The sequence below is a fragment of the Mustela putorius genome, unplaced genomic scaffold, assembly GCF_011764305.1.
Source record: "Mustela putorius furo isolate JIRA1106 unplaced genomic scaffold, ASM1176430v1.1 tig00000145_pilon_pilon_pilon, whole genome shotgun sequence".
NCBI classification, from domain to species: Eukaryota; Metazoa; Chordata; class Mammalia; order Carnivora; family Mustelidae; genus Mustela; species Mustela putorius.
In genome coordinates, this window is record NW_025421294.1 from 26,041,735 (window position 1) to 26,055,440 (window position 13,706).

The 13,706-nt window shown below is 42.6% G+C and overlaps 1 protein-coding gene across 3 annotated transcripts in view; it reads right to left on the reverse strand.

Annotated features, from left to right (window-relative positions):
* The window catches only part of PCBD2 (pterin-4 alpha-carbinolamine dehydratase 2), a 51,176-nt gene that overhangs the window by 21,537 nt on the left and 15,933 nt on the right, over nucleotides 1-13,706 (reverse strand). The window contains exon 2 of one of the 3 annotated variants that reach the window (XM_045075489.1): nucleotides 6,719-6,777. The exons of the other annotated variants lie outside the window; for them this stretch is intronic. Coding sequence (XP_044931424.1) covers nucleotides 6,719-6,742 — 24 coding nt within the window. The 5' untranslated portion in view covers nucleotides 6,743-6,777. The remainder of the gene's footprint in view (nucleotides 1-6,718; nucleotides 6,778-13,706) is intronic. 3 annotated transcript variants of the gene reach the window in all.

The window sequence follows — 13,706 nt, forward strand, 5'->3', positions numbered from 1 at the left end:
TATATTCTCTTGAAATTCAATACTATTCAGCACTCTCATTAAATGTATACCCTTTAAACAGTAAATATGATCAGGTATATTTCAAATGTGATTTTTTGAAGACTAAAAACACTTGAAGAATGGATTTACTTGAGACACCTGGGAGGCTCAGTCGGTTACGTGTCTTTTTTTTTTTAAGATTTAAATTTATTCATTAGACAGAGAGAGCATGCACACACAAGCTGGAAAAGCAGCAGACAGAGGGAGAGGGAAAAGTAGGCTCCCCCCAGAGGGGGAGCCCAATGCAGGGCTTAATTCCAGGACCTCAGGATCATGACTGGAGCCGAAGGCCATCCAGGTGGGCGCTCCTGTGCATCTGACTCTTGATTTCAGCTCAGATCACGATCTCAGGGTTGTGAGATTGAGCCTTCCACTGGTCTCCACACTGGGCATGGAGCCTCCTTCAGATTCTGCCTCTCTCTCCTTCATCCCTCCCCTCTCCCTCTATTTAAAAACAAAAAATAGATTTAACTTAAGAAAAATCTGCTCACAACTAAGGATAGAGAAGATAAAAGTTATATTAATATAACAAGTATTTACATTCCCTTTAAATAAAGCCTTTGGCTTTTACAAGTATAGGTAGGCCTTACTTCATTGAAAAGCTTAAAAAATTAGAGGTAAACAGATTTTTTTGATGCAACACCTTTCTGTTGCCACTTGTGAGTTTATGAGTTAGTAACAAGTCTGGTTCCTTCAAAGCAAATGGGAAATGGTTTGGGCTTTAACACAACAATTTAAAACCTGGTAATAAATTCCTTTAATAGCATTCTAAATATACATATTAAAAGTAATTAAACTTTCTAAACCAATGCTTGAATTTCAGACAGCATTCAAGCATTCCTAACTTCATAACCTGCTAACTCTATCCCTTCCCCCTGCCCTGCACCGCCTCAGCACAAGCCCCCCAGCCTCTACTAGCACAAAATTAATTCAGAGGTTCATTTCCATTAGCCAAACGCCAATCCAAATTCCAGTCCTGGGCTTCCCAACTACCCCCCACCAACACCGAAAAGCACCATGTGACTGTCTCTGGTCCAAAGGGTGGGGGCTTCTCGAAAGGGTGACACCACCCAACCCGGAAAATCAGCAGTAAAACTCAGGGTGCCACTAAGAGCCACCCCGTATTACAGAGGTAAAGCGGTCAGTAAGTGGAAAAGCTACCTCAGAATATCTCTGCTGCCACTTCTCAGTAAGAAAAATCACTTTTAAGAACCAGTCAAAGCTCCATGAGAGGGGAGAGGCTCACCGAGCCACTGTCAGGTTCCAGTGTGGTACCCAAGGTCGGTAGCCACAGGACCAGAGCCTGAGATGCGCGTTACGATAAACACTGCAAGGCAGCAGCAAGGTCGGCACAGAGGCGACGAAACTGCAGACCAAGAAGCAAAAAGCTCGAGCCCCAATGCTCACAAAGCTAAAACGTTTCCTCGTGTGAGAAACAGAACCACCACTAACAATTTTCGGAAATAATGTTTGAGTCTTGGCTCAATTGGATAATTTTGTTCTGCACCAAAGACAATTCCATTCAAATTCCCAAAGTCTATGGGTAGATCTGTACTAATTTCAAGACATAGTTTCCTTCCAAGCCCAAAGAAATGAAAGGCAGAAACCAGCGAAAGAAAAAAAAAATAGTAACAACATACATGAGAGGGTTTGCCATTTTATGAAAAACAAATGAAGAATTACAGTCACATCACACTGATAAACTGAGAGGCTGCCAGTGGTTTTCAGGTCAGATGTAACATTTTAACAAATGTGATTGTTTGTGAACGAAATAATTCTGATCAAAAACTTAATTGCAGCCAAAGTGAGCCCTGGGCTGTGTCACCATAATCCACTCTGACAGGAAGCAGTGAGTGGAGATTCCTACTGTGAACGGAGCACATGTGAAAGGTCAGCTCTGGCCTGGAACTTCAAAACCGTTAACGTGTAAAACAGTGTGCATTAGAGCCCGGAACGGCTAACCACTGGATTAGCGGATGTCCGCTATGTGGGTCTGATGTGCTTTTGGCAGGTAATGGTTAATTTGTAAATAGGCAATGTATTGTGACTTTCTTCTGTGCCTCTTCCCAACCCTGGTCAGCAGAGCCCATTCTTAATTACAGACCCAGGGTATTACAATATTAGATAGATGACATGGGCTTGTAACAAAGTTTTGTATTTTAAAAATTAAACTTATTTTTTAACAATTTGGTAAGGAAAAGTTGTGTGTCACTAAAAAAATGAATGTCTGCTGATATAATGAGCAAAAAAATGTTTCATGTAAAATCTACTTGTCTATCCAATAGCAACTATATTATAATAGCCAAAATTTGCCAAGCAAGGATTTCATTACTAGAAATCTAAACTTCACTTAGATACTATCATCTGAAAAAAGTTACATAATGTTGCTTTGCATGGCTTAAAACAAAATTCTAAATAAAAATCCAGTTCTTACCACAGCTTTCATTCCTCAACATGAGATGTTAACTTATGAATCAGGCTCAAAGTGCCTTCTAAGCCAATGCATGCAAAAGTACCTCATACATACGCTGAGCTATCAAGTTGGCCCATTTGACTTTAAATTAGCCATTTCTCCCATATCTAAACCACTTCCAGCAACACGACATTAATAAGAGATAAAAGCTGACACTGTGCACTTCAATTCAGTGATTTTAGGATTTAACTCATTTCTGAGTTGAGAGAGGAAATAATACTTATCTTTGACAATAAGGTCTTCCAAAATAAACTTTATTTCTGTTCAAAATCAGCCTTCTAAGGTGGTGTCTCTCTGGTGCCGAACAGATGCAGCTGTTGGGCCCTCTTTAGGCTAAACCTAGGGATATTTGACAGAGGCTCTGTGGCAAGGTAGCCACGTGGCTAGCACTCTCATGATTCCTATCCCCTTCAGAACATCAAATGACATGTTTAAAAACAAAACCACACACGGGCTTCTAAAGGCAGTGGAAGATGGAGGAGAAAAACTAGTGGCCAGCATAATTCCTCATGTTTCCACTTTCCATACACAATCTGAAACCTTTAACATATCGGGAAGATTTGGGATCTCCTCAACAGTCTGCCCCTCAAAGTACTGGGTATTCAAATATACCAGTCTGCCGCTCTGTCCCCAACAACCCCCTGGCCCCTAGGCCTGCAACACTGTCCCTGCCCCCAGCCCCCTGCCAGGAGCCTACAGTGTGATGGAGAAGACAGAAAGGCCAACCATGAAGACCTAGTACGGAAAGGAGGTAGAGGACTACAGAGCCAAGAAAGGCTGTGAGAGACTGGTGCTGGGCACACCCGTCTTTCCTCTTCACCCCTCTTTTCCACAGACATCTGAGTAGATACTGCCGGGCCAGTTACCCTAGGAGCTGAGTATATCATAGGTACACACACAGGAAGGAGACGTCATGATTCACCAAAAAAAATATTTTACAAGGCTCCAAACTGGTCATTACGGTATTTTTTCATACTGTTAAGTAACTAATTACACCAGGTAACACACTCAATGTATAATTTTGCCCTCACTCAAAATCATTTCTTCCACTCACCATAACATTTTCAGCCCAATTATTCTTGGCTACCCTTCTTCTTCATCAGTGAGGCTCAAGCTCAAAGAAGCTTACAAAGGTCCCTCCAGAAAGATGAGCAACAAAGCAGAAATGCCTCCACACTGAGTTCCAAACTAACGTGGATACGCCCACTCAGGTTCAGGAACCCCGTGCTGCAGTGCTGCATGCCACCCAACCCACAGGGTCAACACTTAGGACGCTCCCTCTCTCCCAGGAACAAGAGGATTGCTCAGAAACGGTGCTTATTTCTTAATGGCTTATATTCATTTACACGTTAAAATAGTGAATGTCCAGAAAGCTGAATTTATATTTTAATTCAGTTCTGGACAGACGGCTGTATGGCTCAGTCATTAAGCATCTGCCTTTGGCTCAGGTCATGATCCCAGGGTCCTGAGATCAAGTCCCACATGGGGCTCCCTGCTCAGTGGGGAGCCTGCTTCTCCCTCTGCCTTCTGCTCCCCCTGCTTGTGCTCTCTCTCTTTGATGAATAAATAAAACCTGAAAAAAGGGGGGGCACCTAAGTGGCTCAGTTGGTTAAGCAACTGCCTTTGGCTCAGGTCATGATCCTGGAGTCCCAGGATCGAGTCCCACATCAGGCTCCTGGTCAGAGAGGAGTCTACTTCTCCCTCTAACTCTCCCCCCAATTCTCTCTCTCTCAAATAAAATCTTTACCAAAACCATTTAGAATTATTATTATTATTATTCAGTTCTGGACTGTGAGTTAGTTTTCACAAATACAAAGAAATATGTTACCAGCTTCTTTTTAAGGACCCACATTCAAATGGGAGGACACTGAAGAAATTTATCATTCAATTCTTATTTGTAGAAGCAGATTCTCTGTAACTTGTAAATAATTGTGATTTACAGTGAATCATTATTGTATCCATAAATGCTGGAAAGTTGGTGAACAACATGATATAATGACACCCCAAAACAATTTTAGAACTGCAGGTGCACAAATCATAACATGTGGGAGATGACTCAAAGGATAATGGGGAATAAAACAGTTTAGGAAGGGTCACATGGAGGAGGGAAAGGGGCAAGGGCACACACCCCAATTTTCTAAGATGTCTGTAAAACCACACTACTCATTTATAGGCAGATGCAGTGGGGCAGGCAGGCATGGGCCACAGAGTCAACAGCCACGTTCAAACAAGCAAAGGCAAAATGCTCCGTAATTTACAACAACCCAATCACATCGCTCATTCTTTTGAGGTTAAATGCTACTGACATAAGTTCCACCTGAATCCAATCAATGTGGAGACGTTGAGAAGATTCACACGAAAGGACTAAATTTGTCACAAATGGGTTGGTTTCCGATCTTAATGTAGCCAAGTTGCTTTACTCTGACCTCCATTGAACAAATCAACTTAATGGGCACTAGGAGTGCTATAAAACTTAACAATGGAGTGATTTTTAACTTTTAAAATATAGTTATGAAGCAAAATGTTGGATAGCTTCTACAATACTGGAAATCAAATTAAATCTAGATGTTTTTTAACAGTCTTGACAGATATAATCCTAGTTACCATGTAAATTTATGGTAAGCTGCTGTGATATTAGCCACAGGTGCTACTTTTAATATATGAGCCGCATCTGGCTGGGAATAGAATTTCTCAGAGGACTGAAAATGACCTCACTATCAGACAATGGAAGGGAAAAAAACAAGACCACTGTGGCATATAAAACGCTGAAGATGTGGTCCACAACTAAATATTTCACATAAAATTCATTTTAACTCTGCAGTTATAGGTTAAAGGATATTATGCTTTCAATATGTAAGAGGCGTAGATATATTTCAGCCAAATAGCCAAAAGATTAAGAACGTAAGACAGTTATGAATGCCCTGGCTACACACAGAATGCTGGTTTTCCAACCTTTGATCAATGTCAGAAAAATGATGCAAGAAGACTTGAAAAGAAAATTCTTTCATGATTCCCAAGAACACGACGTGATTAGACACCACCGAGCATACCAAACCAAGATGTGACAATTACTGATCTCCATGCAGCAGCAGCTCTCCAGTGCCTGGGCAACATCACTGGCTGGGTTCTTAAACTTCTGTGGAGTCATTCATCATGCCCAAGAAAACATTCTCATCAGGAGAAGTTTTTGAAAAATCACTTCAAGTAATTACCATTCTGAGTTTAAAACCCACCAATATCACCCACAAATACAGGCAGAGAAGACAAGTTTCTCTTACCTCTCCAACTCAAAAGTTAAAAGACAAGTATGTAGAAAACACGGGATTGTTTCCTTTTCAGAAACCCTTCCTGAGCCATTTGAAAGCCACCATTTGCCAGAGAACTGGCAAGTGTGGAGATGTGATAGAGGGTTTACAAAGATTTAATTTCCTATGAAATAACTCTTCCTGAATTAAACAAGCCTTCTTTATCTGGAAAAAGAGAAAAGAGAAACATTTCTCTGAAAATATTCCCTACATCATTGCACTAATCTGTGAGAACAGTAGCTACAAAGCCCTATAACATAAAATTTTCCTTCTGACCTTCTCAAGTAACTTGAAAGGGCTTGATTTTTTAGCTTCAAGAAATCAGCTCAATCTAGGTGATGATTTTTCTTTTCTTTTCTTTTTTTTTTTAAACAAGTAACTGGATCCAAACCTGATCTGCGAGGGCATCAAGACCCTGAGTATCTTTAACAAGAAGAACCCAGTATGACTCCCTGATGCTTCTGTGACCAGCTGGAAGCAAGAATATGGATCATTTAGAAAAGGTAGCTCACAAAGCCTCATCTGTGAGATGGTTAGTCACTGAAGAAAGGGACTGGTTGAACTAAATATGGCCTTTCTGTGCAATGGAATACTATATAAATATCCCACCATTAAAAGTCATGAAGTAAAATATTTTACTGACAGAGAAAAATGTTCCCTATACACGAAGGGAAAAAAGCAAGTGAGCAAACTACATCTACGACATGACCCCAAATATATATGCATACATACCTATGTACATAGTCATAAAATACAGATTCACGTATACTGCTTTTTAAACAGGCAAAAGGATTACAAGTACATCTTGCTTCTTTGTACTTTTTTTGCTTTCCAAATTATAAAACACAGAATACCATCAAGAAAAAAAAAAAGTTATATTTTATTAACAAGCTAAACATACCACACGAGTGTAACTGGTAGCCATCGTTCCCAGAAGAGCAAGAGGGGCCTGGCTGATGCCTGTGGGGTATACAAGCCATGCATACATGTTAAACCCTTCAAGTGAAACCTTGCAGTTTTAAGTAAACAGAAAGATGGAAGAAACTTGTCCTCAAGCTAACATAGCAGAATCTCACTTTAAGACACTGAGAAGTACAACGGCCCTCTCTTCTACACATCTGTATCCACAGCTATGGTCAGGGGCTCAGAAAGCTGGTGTCTCTCAGTGCAAGACAAGCTTACCCTCTCTACACAGAGTTGTAATTTGCCAAGTAAAGTTTGCTAATTAGCTGCTCTCTGCAGACCTTATATCTGGAAGTGACTTCCCTCTCCAGGTACAAGCTGACTTTCATCCAGAGTCAACTTAGGGCCAATAACTGAATGATCAAGTATTATAAATGAATGCTATCAGGGCAAGGCATGGGGAGCCATATAGCAATTTACAGGTCAAAAGTCAAACAGTACCTGGCTTCTCTTTTCTTCAAAATATAGCCTCCTTTAGGCCCTCCAAAATAGATGTTTTATCCTAAACAAAGAAACAGATTCAACTTTGAACTCAACAGCAGAGTTGTTCATTCAGAGGTCTAAGACGTTCGGAAATAAAAAGGCAATCCACATCCTGAACTATTCCACAAACCTTCAAAATCCAGATCTGTGTTAGACAAGAGCTTTGGCCTTAGGGCAGGAAGCCCAGCCTGGGAGGGAAACCCACTGCCTCCTTCCTCTGTTAAGTCTGAGCAGGGTCCTTAACTTCCCTCTTTCCACCATGACCAAATTGGGTTACAACACCTAACCCTGTAAGAATGCTGGGAAGCTTCAGTGAAATAGAAAGAAAGAAGGAAGGAAGGAAGGAAGAATGAGAAAAAGAAAGAAAAGAAGGAAAGAAAAAAGGAAGAAGAGGAAGGAAGCAAGCAAGCTACATCATCTTCCAGGTCCCTAACAGAGACCCACTATCACCTACTAGATGCTCAAACACTCCTTAGTTCATAAACATTTCTGTGACTCTCCAAACTCACAAAGACAACTGGTGTGACTGCATTTCAGGTAAATAACACAACACTGAGTGTTACCTATATACACTGGCACCTGGATGGCTCCATCAGTTAAGCGCCTGACTTCCGCTCAGGTCATGATCTCAGGGTTCTCGGATTGAGCCCTGAATCATGAACCCCCAAGTCCCAGGCTTCCTGCTCAGTGGGGAGTCTGCTTCTTTCTCTTCCTCTGCCCCTCCCCCTGCACATGCTCTCTCACTCCCTCTCTCTCTCAAGTAAATAAAATCTGTTTAAAGAAAAAAAAGTTATCTGTATATAGAACGACCCTAAAGCAACATTTTTCATTTAATTAAAATTTCTAAAAGTAATTCCTGAAAAACGTACCCAATGAATTTATAAATTTTTCTACCTAAAACACCAGGAAGTTACTATTTTTTTAAAAAGTCAACCAACAGTAGTAGACCAATGAACACAGAAAAATTTAAAAAAAAAAAAAGGATCTAGGATTAAAAGAATTGTCTTGAAACAAAAATGAATGCCTAATCAATATTAGTAAACAGGCCTAGGACAGTATCCCAGCAAGACATTTTGTGGAAGCTTGGAAGAACCTTCCATGAGCTCTCAGCACACCGAAATTCACAAAAGACAAAAGTTGTGGGTGGCTGAAGCTGTGGAGCCCAAATTCCAAGTGCTAACCTCAATCTCTCATTATTAGAGGCAATTTACTACAGATGCCCGTCTGCGGGCATGCCCGTCTATAAGGGCCCCACTTCCTTCTCTGATACTTCCAAACCACAAGCTGCACAAAGACACAATCAATTCTGTTCTGGGAAGCGCCAGCAGGCCATTACAGATGATCCCATCGTACTCAACTACTTAGCCACCAACACCACCAGTCACCATTAGGAACCATCTGTGTCCAAGAGTAAGGAAAAGAGGGAGGGGACAAGTCCCTGGTGAGAAAGGATTTTAGGTATATAAATAACCTGTAGGAGACAAAGAGATGAAAAACATAACTCCCTGGGGCCAAGGGCACGGGCTAGGACCACCTATGGTGAACCCAATCAAGGGACCTCGTGCATTCAAGATACATGTAAGTCTATCTAAATCAAAGCAAACAAGCAAAACACGTACACGTACGTAACACTGGGCTGGGTACTGTGAGAAATGTACACCAGCACAACCTGAGTCTCTGCCCTCAAGGTGCTTGATTCTTAGGTGGGGAGAGACAAAGGTGAGTAGCTACATCTCCCGGCTGCAAGATCTAATCGGAATTTAGTCACATTCTAATTCTCCCACCAGTTCATTGTTAATGTGGGCAAACTACTTCATCCCTTAGCCTTGGTTGCCTCAACCCTTCTAGCTCTAATGTTCATCGATTCAACCTCAAAACAAGGCTGAAAGAATACCACAAACAACACAACCCAGAATGGAAGAACCAACAAGACTAATGTCTGTGGATACGAAGGACTGTATAAGGCACCTGAGCTCCGAGTCCTGCCAGGGCTGGCCTGTACCATCACATCATCCAACCACCCTCACCACAGATGTCATTGATGACATCCATGCCACTTAATACAGTGGTCATCCTTTGGTACTACTTGGACTCTCAGCACAACTGATTCCTCCTCCCTTTTAAAACACCATCGTTAGGATTCTGTGATAGAGTAGGGGCCTGACTGTCTTCCTGTTTCACTAGTAAGTCTTCTTCAGTCTTCTGCCAGCTCCTGCTCTTCCTTCCAACCCCTAAACAGACTGCATCATGATCCTTCTTCTCTCCTCACATTACACTTTCTGCCTGAGTGGTCTCTTCCATTACCTTGGCTTTTTTACACACATACCTAAGACTTCCCAGCTACCCACAACCCAGACCTCCACTCTAAGTCCCTAACTCAGACATAAAACTATCTTAAGTTGAAGTTGGGTATCTCCCAGCAACTCACACTTAACAATGTTCCAACCAGAAGACTTCCATCTCAGCACCCCCACCATGTTCCCCTCTCCCATACTTCCCCAGATTAATGAATGCCACTTCTGACCACCCGGATCCTCTAAAAGTCTTTTTTTTTTTTTTAAGATTTTATTTATTTGCTTGACAGACAGAGATCACAAGTAGGCAGAGAGAGGAAGGGAAGCAGGTTTCCTGCTGAGCAGAGAGCCCAATGCGGGGCTCAATCCCAGGACCCTGGGATCTTGACATGAGCTGAAGGCAGAGGATTAACCCACTGAGCCACCCAGGCGCCCCGTCTAGAAGTCATTTTTAACACTCCTTTCTCTTCTTCCTCCTCACCCATTACCACTCCTCCCTAGTCAGAGAATCTCAGGTGCTCCCTTTATAAAAGGTATGTGTGGCACCACTGGTCCCTGATCATGTGAGCTCCGAAATACAGCTTCAACCCTCTAGCTCTCTGCTTGTCCTCTGTCACTACCACAGTCCACAGCCCCCTGCTGGGTCCACCCTAAAGACAGGTCTCACCTGGATGACTGCACAAGCTCCTTACTATTCTCCCTATATGGCCTTTGTCCCCTCCCTCTTCCACTCCATCCTCTAAGAAAAGGCATCAGTCCTTCACCCTCCCCCCTCTACTTTCAGGATATCATCCTTCCCTTTCCACCCCTCTGAGAGTCTCATGACAACCTTTCTGCTTCCCATAATACTTCACACTTGACTCCTAGTCATCTTCCCACCATCTTTGCTTGCCCCTGTCATGGTGCCTATGGATGTCCTCACAGATGCTTTCAAGTGTATCAACAATGCCAAAAGGAGAGGCAAACACTACTTTCTTCTTAGACTGTGCTCCAAAGTCATTGTCGGGTTTCTGACTGTGAAGATGAAGCATAGTTATGTTGGTGAATTAGAGGTCATGGATAACCACGTCAATCAGGAAATGGTCAACCTCAGGGGCAGGTCAAATCGGTGAGGAGTGATCAGCCCTAGATCTGATGTGCAACTCAAAGATCTAGAAAAACAGCTAAATAGGGGCTCCTGCGGGGCTAGTCAATTAAGCCTCTAACTCTTGATCTCAGCTCAGGTCTAGTTCTCAGGGTCCTGAGTTCAAGCCCAGTACTGGGATCCATGCTGGCTGTGGAGCCTACAAAGAGAGGAAGGAAGAAAAAAAGGCTAAATAACCTGCCTTCATCCTTTTGATTTCATTGTACTGACAACCTCAGCTGGCATCATGGACCACTGAGAATCAAGAAGTAAACATAGGAGGGAAGATCCCAGGATTCTTTTCCCAGGAATGTAACACGTCTGCGCATATAAAATGCCTCAAGGGACCAAGCAGTAGGGGGTAGAAAATACATCAGCTTCTCAGCTCCTTAGGGAGAACTTTCCTGAATTAGGTCTTAACCATTATTCTTTCTCATAACAGTCTTTTCTATTGGAGGTGCAGCATCCATTCTGGCAAATGGTTGGCAAGTGATTGGGAACTGCCTGAGGTCAAGTTCCAAGTCCACTGGACTAGCTGTGGGGCTTTGGGCAAGTCACTTAATCTAAACTTTTTTTTTTTTTTAGATTTTTTATTTATTTATCAGAGAGAGAGAGAGGACGAGAGCAAGCACAGGCAGACAGAATGGCAGGCAGAGGCAGAGGGAGAAGCAGGCTCCCTGCCGAGCAAGGAGCCGGATGCGGGACTCGATCCCAGGATGCTGGGATCATGACCTGAGCCGAAGGCAGCTGCTTAACCAACTGAGCCACCCAGGCGTCCCAAGTCACTTAATCTAAACCTCAGTTTCCAATCTGTAAAATGAGGAAAACAGTCTCTAGTTCACAGGGTTTTGTGAAGATTAAGTGAATAAACACATAGAACATCCTTACAAAACAGTGCCTGGCCCAAGGTTTAGGTGTTCATTAAGCATTAGCTACTAGGATTTTCCTTCATGGCACTTATCATAACTTGCAATTATACAGTCATTGCTTTATTTATGTTCTCCCTCCACTCCAATTTCTAGTGAGCTCCGTGAAAATGGAGACAATATCTGCTTTGCTCATCACTGCACCCCCGGGGTCTAGCACAGTGCCTAGACTATGTAATAGCTTATTAGTGCTGGGTGTATGTCAGGAAAAACTTTCTGGAAGTGGGTGAGATGCAGACATACGAAAAAAAGATAGGTGGGATGGAATAAAGAAGGTGAAGAACAGCTTAAATAAAGGTAGGAAAGAAATGAACCAAGATGTTCGAGGTCTTGGCTCCAGCTCCAGCATTGCCACTGTTTCCTGCTCCCTCTATCTGAACCTGTCTCCCCACTTCTTCAGTGAGGATGACGACTAAGTGACCTCTTAGTTCTAATCTCTAACAGACTAAAGAGGCCTCTGGCAGAGAAATTACGAGAGGTAGGGTTAAGGGCCAGCCTGTGGGCAGCTCTGAAAACCTCTGAACAGGGAAGCCTGGGTGGTACAGTCAGTTAAGCATCTGACTCTTAGCTTCAGCTCAGGTCATGATCTCAGGGTTCTGAGATCAAGCCCTGAGTTGGGCTCTGCGCTCAGCAGAAAGTCTGTTTGGGATTCTCTCCCTCTGCCCATAGCTACCCACCCCCCAAGCACACCCTCACATGCTCTCTCTCTCTCTCTCTCTCTAATAAATAAATCTTAAAAAAAAGAAAAGAAAACCTCTGAGAAGATGGTGTTTTGGGGCCCCTGGGCGGCTCAGTCATTAAGAGGCTGCCTTCAGCTCAGGTCGTAATCCCAGAGTCCTGGGATCAAGCCCCCTGCTCTGCGGTGGGGCCTGCTTCTCCCTCTCCCACTCCCCCTGCTTATATTCCCTTTCTCACTACGTCTCTCTCTGTCAAGTAAATAAATAAAATCTTAAAAAAAAAAAAGAAGAAGAAGATGATGATGATGATGATGTCTTGTAAGATAAAATAGGAAGGAAATGGGATTTTCTGAGTAGAGACCAACTTCGTCACACCAAAGCAACATGGAGACCAACACACGAAGGGAGGTAAAAGGCTGTAAGAAAGCTTATACAGGAACTCAAGGGGGAGACAAGGTGAACCCAGACTAGAGCACAATCTTAGGGAAAGACACTGAGTTCTCAGTAACTGATAACCAAGATAGTTCTTCACTTTTTGGTCAAGGTGCTCAGGAAAATGGTGGCACTGCTGAGAGTAACAAGCAAGTTGGAGGAAAGAAAGGTAAGTTTGTTTTCAGATACTCTAAACCTGAAACACTAAACTCAGGAGAGACAGCACCACAAGGACCCACCTTTCCAATCTTCAGTCCATCTCACTGAACCACACTTAGGGCTCTCATTTCCCCAACAGGTTACAAATAAAAAAGACGTGCCCTGCCCCCGTCCTTGACCTACATACTTCCTTAGCCCCTTCACTCAAAAAAACCTATCAAACTTTTTCTTTTTGACCGTACCTATTGACCACCTTTCTCCAATTCCCTCTTTCCCCACCCTCCATCTCTGGTAACCACAAATCTTGATCACTTTTTATGTAAGTCCTTTTGTTTTCAGATTCCACATATAAGTGAGATCATACAGTATCTATCTTTCTCTGACGTATTTCACTTAGCATAACGTCCTCAAGTGGTAGGGTTTCCTCATTTTTTAACAACTGAATAATATTCCATTGTAATATATACATCTTTTTTTTAATGTTTATTTTAATTTCAGTATCATTAACATATGGTGCTATATTGGTTTCAGATTTACAATATAGTGATCCAATAACTCTAGGGTACGGGTGCCTGGGTGGCTCAGTGGGTTAAGTGACCTACTCTTGGTTTTAGCTCATGTCATGATCTAAAGGTCGTGAGACAGAGCCCTGCGATGGGCCCACACTGGGCAGGGAGTCTACTCAAGGGTCTCTCCCTCTCCCTTTGCCCCTCCCCCTGCTCCAGTGCCCACTCTCTACCCCCTTAAAATAAATAAATAAATAAATAAACAAGACGGTTTTTAAAAATTCTATGTATCAGTGCTCATCACAATAAGTGTACTCTTGTTCCCT